Here is a 19165-nt window from a genome sequence, read left to right as displayed (position 1 = left end):
GATGCCATGTTGAAATCCTTGAATACTGGCTTGAGTTAGAGTGACTACAGCCATCCTTTATTTATAATATGAGAAAGAATGTTCTGGAACAAGTACAAGGACAATATTACCCCTATGACAATTTTACCCTTGAACCCATATTACAACACCCAGGAAGGTTAATGAGTTTTGGAGTAATCTTATGCTCTGTGCTGGAGTTGATGGATGGCAACAACAACTCATATGCCCCATTTGAAGCTTTTGTTTTGATTTCAGCTACCTGATTTAAGGTCAGGCTCTTGCTTCAAATAAAGTTTTGCTTGTTGAAAGGACTTAACTACAATTGAATTTTGAGGGGACTGAATGGTTTCTCTGTGTTGAGGCGCTATTACTTGAGGACCAGGGCATAGAATGGGTTTGACTTGGATCAGATCCAATAGAACCGAATCTAGAATCACTACTCTGTCCATATCTGAGTTGGATATATGATGTGGATCCAAACCTGATCCAATACCATATTGATGCCTTATATGGATCAGATTTGTGGTGGGTCTGAATATTTAGACCATTGTAGTCAAGGTGTCGCCTAGGTGTTCAGGCACCTTGACAACTATGGTCACCTTGATTGCCTAGGCGGGTGACTTGGTCGTCTTGTTGGTTTTGCCTTGCATCCAGACGCTCTCCAGTGCCTTGGGTTGCCTAGACTCTTCGGCAACTATGATTTAGATTTATTGTATATAAAGTATGAGAAAAGGCTGGGCATGCGCCAGGGTGCTCAGCCTGAGTCTCTCTCTCTCTCCTCCCTGGAAAAGATCCCCCTGCCCCTCCCCGTCCAGCCCTCCCATTGATGCATGCCGCTAGTGTGCAGCATGCAGGCGGCGTGCCCAACTCTCACCCATAAGGTATATATAGACCTGGTCCGGACCCAAATTCTATCAGACAAACGTCCAAGATACTTAACCTGAATCTAATCATTTCTGTAAATGGATATAATCTCAGATCCAGTTTGATTTATATTTTAAATTGATAGGGATTGGAACATTTATTGGATCATACTTGTTCCATTTTATGCCCTATTGGGGACTCAGCATGGAACAAGAACTCGATGAGATCTCGCTAATAACTCGGTTTTTTGAAATGGCAAGACGAGATGGCTGGCGAAATGCATGGTTTACAATATCTTGGCCGAGATCTTGAGCCCAATCGAGATCTCACCTAACGCCATATAAATATGTACAGAAATCGACCAAGACAATCGAGATCTTGTCTCGATCGTCTCGGTGCCTACTGCCTCTGTTGTGCCAAATTGAGTCAAACTTCATCTTTCTTCGCAATTTTTGACGGAAAATCACCGCATAACTCATCAAACGCTTGGAAACATTGATCTACATCAAGAATCTTGTGATTTGAACATTCCAAGTCCAAGGTGAAGCATTTTTCCCAAAATCTATTTTTTTTTTCTTCCAAAAAATGTGTTCAAATCGTGGTGGTTGGGTGTCAAATTAATATATGTTACACATCTATAGCCGATCTATGACATCATGGAGTCCAAATTTTTTTTTCTGTTATTATTATTATTTTTTAAATTTTGTGGGAAAAAAAAAATTTCCCTTGTTAAAAAATAGGGTCAATAGTGATTGGTTGGAAGTGATTTTAATGTATGTTGGACACCTTTGGATGCTCTACGGCCTCACAGAGTCACTCTTTTATTTTTTCGCCCATAAATTATTTTATTTTATTTTTCAGAAAATATAAAATATGATAAAAAAATTCAAAAAATATCAAATATTAAGCAGCACTATGACATGGGAATCTTGTGTCGTACATGCAGAGGAATACTTGATTCGGCAATATGTCTTGGAGGGATGATAGATGTATATGTTGAGATTGATGTATTTTACACTTTTACATTTGTAATGCTTAATATAAGTTGTTTTATATTAATTGTATGCTTTGATTGCTTTCAATTACTAAATTATGTGTAGAATAGGGCCTATTAGTACATCATAGCCTACCAAACTAGGGTCTGAAATCGAACTCCTACTTGGACTTTGATTTCGGACAATCTGATAATGCCGTTGTGTTAAAATGGCCCAAAATTGGCTGTATACCAATTTTCATGACTAAACTTGGTAAAAAACCCACTGAAACCAGATATCGAGTTCAAAAAAAAAAAAAACCCAACTCGCCTAGATCTTGGCCCAACTCGATTTTCTGGCTGGGCGAAACCAGTACCGAAACAGAGTTCTCAAACCATGGGACTCAGTTAATGATGATAGTTTCTCATTTGCTATAGTTTCTGTTTGTTTTCAGGTAAAATCCATGTAAGAGGAAAATTTACTGGTAATCAGTGTTAAAAAACAAGATTTATTTGAAAATTTTCTTTCTTCATGGTTGTTACCTGGAAACAAGCAGTATAAAGAAGAGTATGCCTAAAATAAGGAATATGTCTTTCCAAGAAGCTTTTAGATTGTACAAATGGATGGAAGCTTAGAGCCTTTGATAAACATGGCCATATTTCAGGTGAAGTCCAATAGATGTCAAAGTTTTTAGAGAGAGCATTTGCTGTTGTCAATGAGGGTTCCCTTCCCTCTTATATGTTTTGGATAGATTTTGCACGTGTTATTGATTATTATTTGCCTCGAGTAGCATTAAGCACCCTCTATATGCTGTTTTTCATTTTGTTTTCTTTGTAATTCAAGAATCAATCTCATTATATTTAGAGCATACTGGGACTTTGTAATCTAAAGAAGGAAAATGGACTTTACCCCCCTAAACAATGTTTATCCTGTATGGGTCTGCTTGGTGACCATTCTTTTGCCTTTTGAATGTATTTTTGGCCTTTTCTTTTCCTTTTTTTTGAAGTTTTGGGATCTATTGTCCCCTCGTATCTTTTTTCTTTAATAAATAAATATATCTACTTGAAAGAGAAGCATTACTAGCTCTATATTATAATGATCAATCACCTTCATTTTTATTTGCAACTTTTAAAATGTTGGTATCCTCAGATTTTCCTTTTAAATTTCATGAGGTAGATTCTTAGCTTAGATTTCCTAGAAATATGGGTGCTTGTAGAGGTTGGCTTGTTCTTACTCTTTAACCTGATCTAAACTAGCATTTTTATGTTTAGGTATGTAGATATGATCGCGAATCCAGAGGTAGCTACTGTATTCCGCATGAGAGCTAAGGTGGGTCTTGTCCTCAATTGTTTAATGATCCATGAAAAAAAGAAGAAGCTCAATTAGTATATATATCCAAAAAAAAAAAAATTTGCAAATTTGCCTTCAACATATAATTTTTTCTTCATAGTTCATCTTTGTGCATTTCTGAGTTTGCTTCTCATAGATGACTTAGATCTAAGAATGTAATGCGAAAATTATGGACCATAACTGCTGCAGTTAAAGACTGTCTTTGACTTTGCTTTGCTTTGCTTTGTTTTGTTTTGTTTTTTTTTTTTGTTGTTGGGGGGGGGGGGGAGGATTGGGCAAGGTTGGAACTTGGGTTTCACTTCGGCCTGACCTGAAACCAAGACAACTCGGAGATTTTGAACAGTTTCAACCGAGATTTAGTTCCACGACCTTGATCCATGATTACTCTCACAGCTCTTAACCTTTGTGCCATCTCTCCCTTTCTCCCAGCATCAGTAGTGTTGTGTTTGAAGAAATTGATGATATGTTTTTCTAGGACAGTCTCAATGATGGCAAGAAATACCATCATGCCAATTGAGTTTTATATTTGTCCCAAAAGATGTGGCTGCCTTAAAAGTGATCCATGGGGAAGTTCTTGTCAAATAGCCAAATGGGCCAATGGGGGTGGCAAGGGGAGGGGTGATAGCGGGTATCCACTCTGCCCCACACTAATGACAGGTATGGAGTGGCCATTTTTGGGTTAGGGTTGGGTATGTTATTTGAAAAACCCAGGGTATCTGCCCTTCCCCATCTTAGCGCAGGGTTATCCACCTCAATTTCCTTGTAAAATTAGGGAGCGCCATGAATGTCTTGCAGGGTGCTGCCATTCCTATAACCAAATAGTAATGTGAGAGAATTTAAACTTCCGAGTGATGATTTTCATTTCTCAATTCTCAACTACAATTGGGAAATTGGTTGATCACCTGTTCATCCTTTGTCCTTTCTCTTTGGGTATTTGGGTGCAAATCACTTATTTGTTCGCTTGGAATCTTAATCCCAGTCAGAGAATTCTTGACTTCATGGGGTTTGGCAGTCAGCTTCCCTCAGAGAAGAGGAAAGCTTATGTGGCTCTATGTTTTTCTTGCTGCAGTCTGGAGCATTTGGGCCATTTGGGAAGAAGGGAACAACATCCTGTTCAGGGATTGGTTGAGATCCTACAAGAGCTGATTGAAATTGTGATGTTGAGGACATTCTAGATGGGGATCTGTGTCATATGCTGTTAAACCGTGTGAGATTGGGATTTGTTGTAGGTTACCATGATAGGGAGAGTCCTATCGTGGATCTCTTGTGAGGTGTCCCACACGGTAGTATCGTTGAAGGTTTAGTTTTCTTTGCTTTTGTTAACAAAACAGATTTTGGGGAACGGCTAGAATGATCGATGTGATCACTCAGCCTCTCAATTTATAACTTTCATTAAAAGGATGAATTACATTAATAACCCTATATAGCGGACTATGATAACTATAGGGAAATAAAAGGAGAAAAATACCAGAAATACCCTTATATTATCGAGTTACATAACTCAACACTCCCCCTCAAGTTGGGGCCTAGATATCACACATACCCAACTTGACTAGACTAGGATGAAACAACTTCCCACTTAACTCTTTGGTGAAGACATCAGCAAGTTGATCTCCGGACTTCACAAAAGGTATACAAATCTGCCCACTCTCTAACTTCTCCTTGATGAAGTGTCTGTCAATCTCCACATGCTTGGTACAGTCATGCTGCACTAGATTGTGGGCAATGCTGATTGCCGCTTTGTTGTCACAGTACAACATTATTGGAAGATGAACTGAACCACTAATATCTTGGAGTAAACTTTGAAGCCACAATAACTCAAATATGCCCTGAAACATAGCACCGAATTTAGCTTCAGCACTGGATCTTGCCACAACATTTCAAGATTTCCTCCAACAAAAGTACAATAGCCAGAAGTGGACTTCTTGTCAAGATTACCACCCCAGTCAGCATCTGTGTAAGCCTCAATGCGAAGATGATCATGAGGAGACAAAAGGATCCCTTTTCCTGGAGCTGACTTCAAGTAGTTAAGAATACGAAGGACAACAACCATGTGAGTAGAATAGGGATCATGCATGAACTGGCTAACTAAGCTTACTGCAACAACAATATCTGGTCTGGTGTGGGATAGATAAATCAATTTTCCCACCAATCATTGATATCTACCCTTATCAACCGGATCACCATCCTTCTCTTGTAGACGAATAGTAGCTTCCAAAGGAGTGTCATAAGGATGACAACCTAACAAGCCAGCCTCTGAAAGTAAGTCTAGAACATACTTCCTTTGGGAGAGAAATATGCCTTTGGGAGAACGGGCAACTTCAATCCCAAGAAAGTACCTGAGCTGTCCTAGATTTTTTATGTCAAATTCTCGTCCCAAGAAAGTCTTCAGGTCAGAAACTTCATCTGCATCATTACCAGTCACAACTATGTCATCGACATAGACTATAAATAGAGTGACCTTTTCTCCATTTCGCTTAATGAACAATGTGTGATCAGCATTACTTTGTTTGTATCCAACAGAGACCATGGCTTTATGAAACCTACCAAATCAAGCCCGAGGAGATTGCTTTAGCCCATATAGTGCCCGCTTCAGCCTGCAAACTTTCCCATGAGTCCTGTCAGACGAAAAACCTGGAGGAACATCCATATAAACCTCCTCTTCTAGCTCCCCATGAAGGAATGCATTTTTTACATCCAATTGCTGCAAGTCCCAGCTAAGGTTGACAACACAAGACAGTAAAACCCGAACTATTTTTAACTTTGCAACTGGGGCAAATTTCTCCTGGTAGTCGATCCCATAGGTTTGAGTAAAGCCCTTGGCCACGAGCCTGGCCTTATATCTATCCACTGTTCCATCTGGGTTCTGCTTGACAACAAACACCCATTTATACCCGACTGGTTTCTTGCTTGAAGGAAGAACTACCAGCTGCCATGTCTCACTTTTGGATAAGGCCGTCATTTCTTCCATCATGGCTGCTTTCCACTTTGGATATGCAATCGCCTCCTGCCATTTCTAAGGAAAAGAAATAGAGGAAAGAGTGGATACAAATGCACGATAGGAAGGAGATAAAGCATCATAGGAAACAAAATTGGAGATGGGGTGTTGGGTACAAGACCTAACGCCTTTACGAACAATGATAGGTAAGTCAAGAGAAGAATCCTTACCAGGTGATGTAGCAGGGTCTGGATTTGGATCAAGTGCAGACGCTTGTAGAAGTGGTAGAATGGTGGTGGTAGTCTCAACTTGTTCTTTATGCTTCCGGGTATAGGTTTGATCAACAAGGATCTGACTCACTGGACTACGCTCCCCCTGATTAGGAACCTTTGTAGGGACTGAAGTTGGAGGCTCTGGAGAAGAGGGCTCCCCCTGAATAGGAGCTGAAAGGATAGTAGACACATCTTCAAAACCTGGATCCTGCTCTCCCTGAAGAGGTGGCTGAGAATAATATGCCAAGGACTCATGGAAGACAATATCCATGGGAACAAAAGTACGTCGAGTAGGCAGATGATAACACTTGTATCCTTTTTGGGTCGCAGAGTAGCCCAAAAAAATGCACCGAATGCTCCGTGGATCAAGTTTGTCATGATGATGATGGTTGCGAGCATAACAGACACAACCAAAAATTTTTGGGGGGACCACAAAAGAGGAGCCTTGGAGGAGCTCAACGGGGGAATGACCATCAAGTACACGTGTAGACACTTGGTTGATGAGATAGGCAGCGGTAAGAATGGCATCACTCCAGTACTGAGAGGGAACATGCCTTGCAAACATGATGGCTCAGGCCACTTCGAGGAGATGTCAATTTTTTCTTTCAGCAACCCCATTCTGAGCCGGGGTGTCAACACAACTGGTCTGATGAACAATACCATTTTTAGCCAAATAACTTTGGAACTGACCCCTCCATGTAATCTCTGCCATCATCCCTCTGCAAAATTGTCAAGGTGGCATTGAATTAAGTCTGAACCATACGATGAGAGAGCCGAAAACAGTGGAAAACCTCACTTTTGTGCTGAATCATGTACACCCAGGTTGTACGAGTATGACAATCAATAAAGGAGACAAACCATTTATGACCAGAAATAGAAGTACAACGGGCAGGGCCCCACACATCAGAATGAATCAAGGCAAATGGAGAAACACTTCTTTTATTTAATGAAGAATAACTGGAACGAGTTTGTTTGGCCAGAACACAGGCCTCACAGAATATCTCATCCCTTTTACAATCCTTGACCAAGTTGGGAAACAAAAAGGCTAAAGTGCTAAGGGAGGGGTGACCAAGCCGACAATGCCAGAGATGAAGATCAGGTGAAGTGGCTGAATGTAACTGATGAGCCGAAGGTGAAGCTGAATGCAATGGAGAAGGTTGACCCGTGTCAAGTAAGTAGAGACCACCATGCACTTTACCACCCCCAATCGTGTGTCCTTTCTCCAGATCTTGTATGACACAATGAGAAGGGAAAAATGTTATTTTGCAGTTCAAATCTTTAGTAAGACTACTAATAGAAAGAAAGTTAGTAGAAAAGGAGGGAACGTGCAAAACATAATTTAAGGTAAGGGTAGGAGAGCAGCGTATGGAACCCTTTCCATTAATAGGAGAAAGGAAACCATTAGCCACTCGAACACTATCTTTGCCAGAAGAAGGGGAATAATGGTAAAACACATGGTGGGAACCCGTCATATGGTCAGTGGCACCGGAGTCTATAATCCAAGGGCTGGAGACAACTGATGCACAATGACTACCGACTGGAATACTTGAGGCAAAGTAGCTGGAAGTAGCTTGTAAGGTGGAGCGATCAACAGTAGAGGAATGCAACATAGCAGCCCGACGAGTTTCCTCAGTATGAACCAAAACAAAGAACTGCTCTAGTGTGGGAAAAGGAGAGTGGCTAAGCACCTGCACTCGAATAGGGTCATACTCCACATTCAGTCTGGCCAAAAAATCATAGACATGTATTTTGTCAACGTGTTTGCGGTAGGCAGCAAGATCAACAACAGTAGAGGGCTGATAGTTGGAGTAATGATCCAATTGTTGCCACAAGCTTTTGAGGGCAGCATATTATTTGGAGACGGACAGCTCCTTTTGAGTAGTCTCATGAGCCTTCTTACGAATCTCATATACCTGTGCATCATTCCCAATGCGTCCATAAGTCTCTTTGGCACCAGTCCATCTATTATGGGCTATGTCCAGAAGTAAAAAGTTGTCCGAGATATCTGGTTGCATAGAATGGATCAAGTAGGACATCACCATAGCATCATTAGACATCCACTTTTCTTGTAGAGAACCAGAATCAGCCGGCATTGTTGTAGTCCCAACTCCCAAGAATATGACCAGTAAGGCCACGGCCAGCTATGGTTAAATAGGTAGACCGAGACCACTTAAGGTAGTTTGTGCCATCAAGTTTGATAGGAGCAGCAAGGGGAAGAAATTCTGTCCGGGGCTGTCCATCAAGCCCAGAGGAAGCTGAAGAAGAATCTGAGCCAGTCATTGTAGCAATCAATCAATGTGTTGAATAAATAAGTAAGAGATGCAACCAGCCAAGAAGCCCCACAAAATCTGGAATCGAAATTGGGAGAAATCGACCCCAAGAGAAGAAGGGCTGAACTGTATCACAAATCTCAGAGATGAGGGCTGGTAATGCAGTCGAGTGGAGCCCTTGATGGTAGAAAGGCTTCCAAAAAAGTGGAGCAGCAACAAGCAGCCCTAACCCAGAGATCGATGTGTGTCAGGCTTTTGGAAAACCTTGAGAAGAGAGATCGATGAGGGTTAGGGGTCTTCAAAAAACTGGAGAAGGGGATAGGTGCTAAGAATAGTTGTAGAGGAAGCTCCAACAATGGAAGAACAGCCGACAATATGTAGAGAGGCCTGATCTTCAAAAAAATTGGAGATCTTCAAATCGCAGAGACGATCCCAGCAGCTATCGATCTGTATTTTTGGACATTAAAAGGAGGTAGGGTGGAGGGCAGCAGCTAGATCATTATGATCACCTCATTAGTGCTGACCTTAAGTGAGGATGAGAACCAAGGAGAAAGAAGAGAAGAAACTTGAGGGAAAGAAGAGAAAAAAAATCGATGGGTGGGTGGTGGGTTTTGAAAACCTAGATCAGAGAAGAGTTTGCCTCTGATGCCATGTTAACAAAACAGATTTTGGGGAATGGCTAGAATGATCGATGTGATCACTCAGCCCCTCAATTTATAACTTTCATTAAAAGGATGAATTACATTAATAACCCTTTATAGCCGACTATGATAGCTATAGGGAAATGAAAGGAGAAAAATACCAGAAATACCCTTATATTATTGGGTTACATAACTCAACAGCTTTTTTCTGTCTTTTCCTATTCAGTCTAGGACTCTATTACTGGTTATTTTCCTATTGCTACTAGGAAGACTTGTAATCTGTTCCTATATATTGATATGAAGGGGGAAGGCTGCAACCATCGGTTGCTAGTCTCTTTGGCAATCTCTTTGTTCTTCTTTCTCTTGGTAGTTGCTGGTTTCTAAGTCTGATATTGTTTCATGGTATCAGAGCAATATTAACCAGTTGTTACCATTCTTCTTTCACTGGTTTGATAGTTCTCAAGCACAAGTTCTGGTTTCTGGCTGCAGCTGCCTATTGATCATATCTAGCCCTAGTTGAGATGATATAAATACAAACTAGGGATCTTCTGTATCATCTATTTACCTGCGATGGAGTTCCTGGCCTTTAGTGATCGATATATGTGCAGATTTATTATGCTATTGATTCTGAATTCTCTGTTTTACCACCATCATCAAGCTTCTACATATCTTATTTGATCTTCATATGGGATTCCTCCTTTGAGGACTATTTTATAATGCTAGAGGGCCTTCTTCGATCAAGGGTTTTAGTTTGAATCAATCTTCTGGATTGTTGCTACAAGTCCTTCCATACACTGCTGGCGGTACTCTGTTTTTGAAGCTCTTTTCATTATCTCGATTTCTGGAGGTGTGTTACATTTCACCAGCTGATCAATCCCTACTTTGGGATTTTATTTCACTCATAAAGGGGCTCCTTCAACCTGAATTTTAGGTCAATCAGACCTACTGATCTGTATTTTCTTCACATTCACCCAAATCTGGGTTTGTGGTATCAATCTGTTTTTATTTGGTCCATACTGCCGGCTACTACTATTACTGCTGATTCACTTCAATACAAGTACTGCTCGTAATTCTTGGTGCTGTTGATGATTCGTTTGATTCCCTTATTACCTTCCTGCATGATGGCTGATCCAAAGGCTCCAATGGACACTGTTCACATTCAGATCACTAATATCAAATTAAATAGTGTATCAAATTACATGTTATGGTCTCAATCTGTCCTTGTTTACATTCATGCTAAAGGTAAGATGAAATACCTAACTAATGATCATCTTGATCCTCCTACAGTTGATTCTAAAGATCCTGCTTCTCTCACAACATATGAGGATTGGATGCGTGAGAATTCCACACTCAAGATTTGGTTGTGGAACAGTATTGACCCTTCTATTGCTGCTAATGTCATGTTTCATACTACTGCGAAAGGGGTTTGGAATGATTTGAAAGAAAGTTTCTCTCAGGAGAAAAATATTTCTCGTACTTGAGAGTTGTATGAGAAATTATTCAATTGTAAACAGGGACGAGTCCTTGAATGAATATTTTAGTAGTTACAAGAGCATCATTGAAGAACTTCCGGTGCACCAACCAATTATTTGTGATCTGGAGCAGCTAAAGCTCCAGCATGCTGAATTTCATGTTGCCAAGTTCCTGGTTGGTTTGCATCCTGATTATTAATCTGTCAAAAGTCAGCTCCTGGCCTGTGAGAAAGTGCCTTCAGTGAATAAAACATTTTCTCGTCTTCAACGCACATTTACTGCTTCCAAAATTGAACCTTCACCACCTCTAAGGGAAGGTTCAGCCTTTGTTGCTGGTAGAGGTCATGGTTCATCCTTCTCTGGACAAGGCTGTGGCCGTGGGATTGGTGGTCGTGGCATAGGTGGACAGCCATTTGAAAAAACCTCTCGACATTGCTCCTATTGTGGTAAGCAAAATCATGCTGTTGATACCTGTTGGGCTAAGCATGGCCGACTTGAATGGGCCAATCAATTGGTCAAGACTGCTATAATTGATAACTCCATTGAGCGCGCACCTACTGGAGACACTTTATCTGCATCTTGAGCTTTTTCCACTGTGTCTATTTCTTGAGATGATTATAATCAGATTCTCAAATGTCTACAACAACTTGAGGCAGCTACTATTACTTCCACAGCCACCCCAGCTCACATAGGTAACTCTGCTCTATTTAATACTACTACTATTCCCTGAATCATTGATTCCGGCGCCTCCTCTCATATGGTTGGTAAGGCTAATTTATTCTCCTTTATTGCTGAACTTCACCAATCTCCTCCAGTCATTCTTGTTGATGGCTCCTCTACACAGGTGACTGGTCATGGTACCGTTTCTCCCACTGCTTCCATCACACTGTCATTTGTACTTCATGTTCCTCGTTTACCATTAGGTCTCTTGTCTATTAGCCAACTTACTAAAGTACTTAACTGTTTTGGTACTTTTTATCCTTTTTACTTTGTTTTTTAGGACCTTCTGACAGCAACAAAACAACAACAACAAACTCAGCCTTATCCCAACTTAATAGGGTCGGCTACATGGATCCCCAAAAAAAGAAAAAAAAAAAGAAAAAGAAAAGAAAAGAAAAGGACGCTAACAAATGAAAGCTAGCAAATGCAAAGAAAAAGAAAGATAGAAGTAAGAGGGACTATACACAGCCCAACAAGTCAGGCGAATCTTAGTTAAATGGGGTCTGCTACATGGATTCTTGCCCTCCAATAGGCTCGACGTCATACTTGGCACAAGACCTAGACTATGCATGTCCTTCCTCATAACTTCTCCTATGGTCATTTTAGGCTTGCCCCTACCTCTTTTAGCTCCTTCGATCATGATCATATCACTCTTCCCTACTAGGGCGTCCCTTGGCCTCCGTAGAACATGACCATACCACCTCAAATGACTCTCTCGAAGCTTATCATCGATCGGGGCAACTCCTAAGTCCGCTCTAATACGTTCATTCCTTATTTTACCCTTCCTAGTTTTTCCCCACATCCATCTTAACATCCTCATCTCTGCTACACGTAACTTCTCAATATGACATTTCTTAATTGCCTAACATTCTGCCCCATACATCATAGCCGGTCGTACAACAGTCCTATAGAACTTTCCTTTAGGACCTTCAGACAAGGACGAGAATTGGTGGCATGGTTGAGCAGACTGATTGTTACTATCTACACGGCATGAGACCTCTATTGTGGCTGCTACACTTACTGGTGGTTCATCTCCTCTTCAGTGGCATCATCGTCTGGTCCATCTATCTTTATCCAAATTACAGCTCATGGTTCCCAGTTGCAAGTCCATTACCCGTCTCGAGTGTGAAGCCTATGAATTGGGAAAACATCACAAATCATCTTTTCCCTCTAGGAGTGTGTCTAGGAGTCCGTCTTTATTTTATTTTTATCATTCGGATATTTGGGGACCGTGTCGTGTTTTGAACAGATGTGGTTTTTACTACTTCGTTACTTTTGTGGATGATTACTCTCGATCAACTTGGGTTTACTTGTTAAGAGATCGGTTTGAATTTATTACTGTCTTTAAGAATTTTTACCATGAAATACAAACTCATTTTGATGTTTCTATCAAAATTTTCAAATCTGATAAAGCTCTTGAATATGTCCAAACTGAGATTTCTCAATTTTGTTTAGCCAATGGTATGATTCATCAGACTAGCTGTTCCTATACACTTCAACAAAACGGGGTGGCTGAACATAAGAATCGGCATTTATTAGAAGTTGCCCAATCTCTTACGATTCACATGCAGGTTCCCGAACAATTTTAGTCTGATGCTGTTCTTGTTGCTTGCTTTCTCATCAATAGAGTGCCTCTTTTGTTTTAGATAACCAATCCATTCGACGATAGGTGAAATTTTCAACTTTCTAATGCTGGGTTTTTTTCTCAAATTTATAAATTCCATAGATCTTAATATGGTAAAACATTGCTAAAAAGCAAAAGTGCAGTAAAATATTCATTTGTTTTGATATCTAAAAAAATATTTTCATTCAGAGCCATTTTGACAGCATTCGCGGACACCAAATTAACTTTGACCAGAATATAACTCCTTCAATATAAATCAGATTTAACCAATCTTGGATTTGTTAGAAAGCTTTGATTTTGTAACTATTTTTATTGGATTCAAATAGGGGGTATTTGCTTATTTATGAATAATATCTTAACTTCTTAAGTAAATGAAATAATAAATGTAAAAACATTTACCTAAATGATATTAGGGCATAAATAAGTGTCTGTACTGGTTTCGAGCCAGGTTTCCCCAAGTTTAGATGGGCATAAGTGTCGAAACTTGCAAAATTACCAACATCTCTGTGAAACTGGTCGAAACCAGCCGAAACCATGCATTTTTTCAAGCACCTGGCCAACTCGTCTCGGAAGTTGGCGAAACTGAGTGGTTTCGACTGAGATTTTTTTCCATGATTGTTAATGTGGTTTTTCCCAGTATTATTCTGACCATTCTGTCTTGGGGAATAATGTATCAGGAGTTGCAGTAGTAAAGTCATATCTACTTCAGCACTTTCAGATGAAGGACCTAGGTCCTCTAAGATACTTCCTTGGAATTGAGGTCCTACGCAGTAAGAAAGGGACCGATTGTCACAGGGAAAGTATGTATTAGACCTCTTATCCGAAACAGGTATGCTTGCATCCAAGCCTATTGATACTCCTATCGATGCACACCAGAAATTTGGGTCAGATGATGGCATAGATAGTGAGGATAAACACCAGTACAGAAGACTGGTTGGCAAGCTCTTTTATTTGACTTACTAGACCAAACATATGATTTGCAGTTGGTGTCATCAGTCACTTTATGTTATTACCCAAGAAGGCTTATTGGGAGGTAGCTTGTCTAATCCTAAAGTATCTGAAAGGCGCTCCAGTGAAGGGGCTTATTTATAAATCTCATCATTGAGTTGATCTAGTAGGGTTCTCTGATGCTGATTGGGCTGGTGCTGTTGGTGACAAAAGATGTATTACGGGATATTGTACATTTGTTGGAGGTAACCTAGTCACTTGGTGTAGTAAGAAGCAAATCACTGTGGCTAGGTCTAGTGCCGATGCAAAAGAAACTCTTCGAAAGACTTCCGCACAATGTGTTGTTTACAAGGCTTTCGGTCATCCCACCCAAGCTTGCAATCCCAAGACCCCTACTACTGTTGGGTGTGATGTAGACTCTTCTCATAAGTACCGTGAAACTGCTGTGAGTTTAGCCGACCCTAGCTGGGTGCGAAAAAGTTACCTTGTCGTGGTCGGAGAAGTTCTCACAAGTACCCTAGCTGCGGTGAATGGCCCTAGCTCCTCTATCCACCCCGCCTCCTTTTTTGGCAGCCTCCGGCCCTATGCTCTTCATGACCCTAGTCGTGGTCGGAGAAGAAGCCATCAACATAGATCTCGCCGTAAGGACCTCTCGGCATCAGACTCTCAATGTTGTCATCCTCCCTCTGTACCATTGGTCCCCCTTCTAGCTACCGCTGGTCCAAATAGGTTCGCAATCCTCCAGTCTGCCGACCTCTGTGCCTGTTGATCTGTCGCCCTCCCCCTATGCCTGTCGATCTATTATTCTCTCCCTCTGTGCCTATCGATCTGTTGCTCTCTCCCCCTGTGCTGACCTCTCCAAAGCCTCTCTCCTCGAACCTGGGGATCACTTCCTTTCTAAAAAATCAGGCTAAGTTGTTTTTGTCCCCACGACCCTCACTAACCCCAACTTTACCTACTTCTGCTGTGGGCCCCCCTATGGCTCCTTTGTCCATTCCCTCTATGACCTGGGCCTCTACCCTCCCCTCTTTGGCTGACCCAGCTGGGTCTAATGGGCCAGTTCCCTCTTGCCTCTCGGCTCATTGCTCTAACTCTTCCGGCCTTACCCTCCCTGGTTTGGGTCTTAACTCCAATTTTGGGTTGATCCCCTCCTGCGTATCAGTCTACTGCCCCCTGCCTCTTCATGTTTTTCGACATCGTAATCCCAGCTTCCCTCCTTTCCCTAAGAAACGTCCCTACATTACCTACTCCTTGCCTGGCCCGGAGATGAATTCGCCTCTCAACTTGGAAATAAGAGATCACGCTCTCTATCGCGAGACTAGAGACCCAAGATAGAGGGTCTCCGTTGTGCCTGGCTTGGTCGTCTTTGGAAAGCCAAGTGTTTTTTTTTTCCCTTTAGTGCGCTGTTTTTGTAAAGGCTTTTGCCCCCTTGGTCTTGTCCTTGCCTTTTGGTAAGGCTTTGTGTTGGCTCGTGCTTGTATGATCCCTCCCCCCCTTTCTTCCTTTGATATTGAATTATTTATTCATCCAAAAAAAAAAAAAATGTGGTTGAAGTTGCTACTTCAAGAATTGGGGTTTCCAGTCACCTCTCCAATGAAGATGTTTTGTGATAATCAAGCTGCTACCTACATTGCTAGTAATCTGGTGTTCCATAAGCGAACCAAGGACATTGAAGTTGATTGTCACTTTGTAAGGGATGCTGTCATGAAGAAAGTAATTATGTTCGTCTCATCTGTTGATCAGCGTGGTGATTTGTTGACCAAACCTTTGCTTGATCCGGCGTTCTGGAAAGGTTGTTTCAAGCTGGGCATGGGTGACCTGTATGCTCCAGCTTGAGGGGGAGTGTTAAAATGTGTAAGATTGGGACTTGTTTTAGGTTACCACAATAGGGGGAGTCCTCCTATCGTGGATCTCTTATGAGGTGTCCCACACGATAGTATTGTTGAGGGTTTAGTTTCCTTTGCTTTCTTCTTCATTTCCTATTGAGTCTAGGAGACTATTTTTGCTTGCTGGTTATTTTCCTATTCCTACTAGGAATACTTGTAATCTGTTCCTATATAATGATATGAAGGGGGAAGGCTGCAACCATTGGTTGCTAATCTCTTTGGCAATCTCTTTGTTCTTTTTTCTCTTGGTAGTTGCTAGTTTTTAAGTCTGATATTGTTACATATGCGTTTAGTAGAATTTCACTATATTACTTCCATAGGATCGTAAACTTGATCAAAACCTATCGAAACTGTCGAGTTGTCTTTGTTTCGATAGGTTCCGAGACGAGTTGGAGTGGAACATTTAAAAATCCCGTAACTCGATCTGGTTTTGATCGTTTCGGACGGTTTTGGTCGAAACCAAGTCAAAATGTTCGAAACCAGGGCCAATTGATATGCATTTTCCTTGGTTTAAACGATCGTAACATATTATACTTTTTCTTGAGGATTTTGTAATAAAACTGGTTTTGCATTTAATGATTGATCCCAAATTCAAGCAACAAAATGTGATTCTTCGATTTATTATCTGCTGAGTTTCTTTTTCCAAATGTTTCTACTTGATGCTTTAAGAGGATAGATATGACAAAAAATGGGTTCACTAAAGAACCTTTATAGTTTCTTCATTGCAATGGCAACAACTCTATACTCCATGTTTCTATCTGGTGGTCATATGTTCTTACTTGATTGAAAAGGAAAAACTTGCTGAATTAGGGAAAAAACACTGGGTGTTAATCATGACCTAAACAAATTATTGAAGTGGTTCATAAATTACACTTAGTTATCATTTGGGAAGAAGAGTCAATAAATCTCTGTGATAATTTATCAAAAAACAAAAAGAATCTGATTTCTAGACTGTTAAAACGTAATCGCACAAGATGGCCAATCTATGGGATTGAAGAAAGCAACAAGCAAGACAATCGCAAACATGTCATTGGCAGTAATGAACTATCAGACCAAGTTGATGATGGGGCTTATCTTTGGGCAGTAATGGACTATCAGACCAATTGGTCCCATAACATGTCATGGGATACGTATGTTGTGCATTCGGAGGAACGGCTTTGCAATCTTCAGTGGTATGCTGCTCGTGGATTAGACCCACCAAGAAACTCTGCATGGAATTGAAGAGGGGCATCTTAATGTTTTTATTTGGATTCAATGTATTATTCCGGGTTCAAGTACTTTATAATTATGTGAACTAACTATAAATTTATAATACCACTTTAGTGTTTGTATCGTATCTGACTATTAGCGCGTACGTTAGTAAACTTGGGTCAATAACCACAAGTACCATTTTCAGTGATTTTTTGGTGAATGTAATTCATGGATTGTATTTAAAATGTGAAAAATAGGCAACCTGCAAAAAACCAGACCTAAAAAACCTTGTTTTGGGGTCGAAACCTTGGTTTCCCCATCAATGGGAAAAAATCCCAGGTTTCGACCAAAGTATGGTCGAAACCTAGACGAACTCGATTTCCGGCTGGTCGAAATCCGAGTTTTAGAACCTTGTTCCATAGACATTGCAATTTTGTCGTTTCTTTGAGGATGGTCGCCATGGATGTTCCTGATGATAGGGTTCCCCCCCCCCCTAGCATTATCAATTAAACGTCGATGGTAGTTCATTTGGTAATCCGGGTCCGATGGGTTGAGGGGAAAATTTTCTGGTTTTTTGGGGTTCCATTGGCATTTCTGAGTTACAGCGGAACTCCAAGGAAATTATTGAAGGTTTTGATACTTCCTTTGTTAATGAGTTGTTGGATCATAGTTGTCACGGTGCCAAGGCTAACCGAGGTGGGCAGAAATTAAGGCGACACCCAGCAAGGTGCCCAGGCCACCAAGGCGCCAATCCAGACAAAGCCACCTGGACGACTTGACAACTATGAGTTGGATATGATAATTGAAGGAGATTTAGGGTTGGTGATTGGTTGGCTGCAAGACAATTCCTTGGAGATATGCACACTTGATCAAGAGAGCCAGATTCCTTGCAGCTCGGGGGAGGTTCTTGTGTTGGAGACTGAGATCAGCCAATGTTCTGGCGGATGATTTAGCCAGGGAAGGGTTGGACAGACATGTTTTGTACTTGGGCCCCTATCCCCTGGCTAGCCCCTCTACTTTGTTCGTTGTCTTTGGCTTAGGCCTGAGTTCTGTTGTATTGTAGCTTCTTTGTATTTCTGTTGTTTGTCTTCTTGTTGTATGTTGATCCACTTTTAAGCAACAAAAGTTCCTCTGTTATCTATCAAAAAAAAAAAGGTAGTCGTGTATGTCACTGTCTCACTGGGTGTACCAAGTAATATCCACGCATATTCAACCAGGTAAAATGACCAAGCACATGGTAGTATCTCTTATATTTAAAAATTCCACTGACTTGTTCATTTGATCTTGCTGGATACACCCACTGGAGTAGAAGTACAAACCGTGAGAAGCAATATGACCTTTTAACTGATTCTCTATTGTAAAACAATTTAAATGTAATGTTTATAAGATGTTATGATAATCTTGGTGCATTTTCTTAGATAGTTTCAGAGATACGCAAAACAGTGGAGTCTTCGGGTTTTATTGAAGTTGAAACTCCAGTTCTACAGGTTCGTGAGTGTCCTCAATATATGAGTAGTATTTCCTTTTTATATTTGATTGAGTATCTAATACCTTCCATTTAATGCAACTCTAATCTTGTGGTATCCTAGAAAGAAACCTCTATTTAATTGCTGCATTGAATCCTAATGTACGACTGAATTTTTTACCCCCCCTTTTGATAAGATGTATGACCTAATCTTGAAAATTCAATAGAAAGATTTTGTAAATCTTGTTTTCTATTTTTTGACTCAATCTAGCTAATATGGAGGATTTTGGATTAACCGTTATTCATACTTCTTGTTATGCATTTTCTAAGACTTCTTCTCATCTCAGTTTTTAACTTGTTTTATCAACTAGGGAGCAGCTGGTGGTGCAGAAGCTAGGCCATTTGTTACGTACCATAATTCACTTGGAAGGGATCTTTATTTGAGAATTGCAACTGAGCTTCATCTTAAGAGAATGCTGGTGATGTTTCACATTTGGCCTTCCAAATTTATATATGTTGAAGTTCTCACTCAATAGTAATGCAAAAGTCA

At 40.7% G+C, this 19165-nt stretch overlaps 1 protein-coding gene across 2 annotated transcripts in view; it reads left to right on the top strand.

Annotated features, from left to right (window-relative positions):
* Positions 1-19165, top strand: part of LOC122658107 (lysine--tRNA ligase, chloroplastic/mitochondrial) — a 109790-nt gene that overhangs the window by 26070 nt on the left and 64555 nt on the right. For both annotated transcript variants that reach the window (XM_043852997.1, XM_043852996.1), the window contains exons 5-7: positions 3110-3167; positions 18569-18637; positions 18987-19094. In XM_043852997.1, coding sequence (XP_043708932.1) covers positions 3110-3167; positions 18569-18637; positions 18987-19094 — 235 coding nt within the window. The remainder of the gene's footprint in view (positions 1-3109; positions 3168-18568; positions 18638-18986; positions 19095-19165) is intronic.

This window comes from Telopea speciosissima, chromosome 4 (assembly GCF_018873765.1).
Source record: "Telopea speciosissima isolate NSW1024214 ecotype Mountain lineage chromosome 4, Tspe_v1, whole genome shotgun sequence".
Lineage (NCBI taxonomy): Eukaryota > Viridiplantae > Streptophyta > Magnoliopsida > Proteales > Proteaceae > Telopea > Telopea speciosissima.
This window is presented reverse-complemented; position numbering and strand designations above follow the sequence as displayed.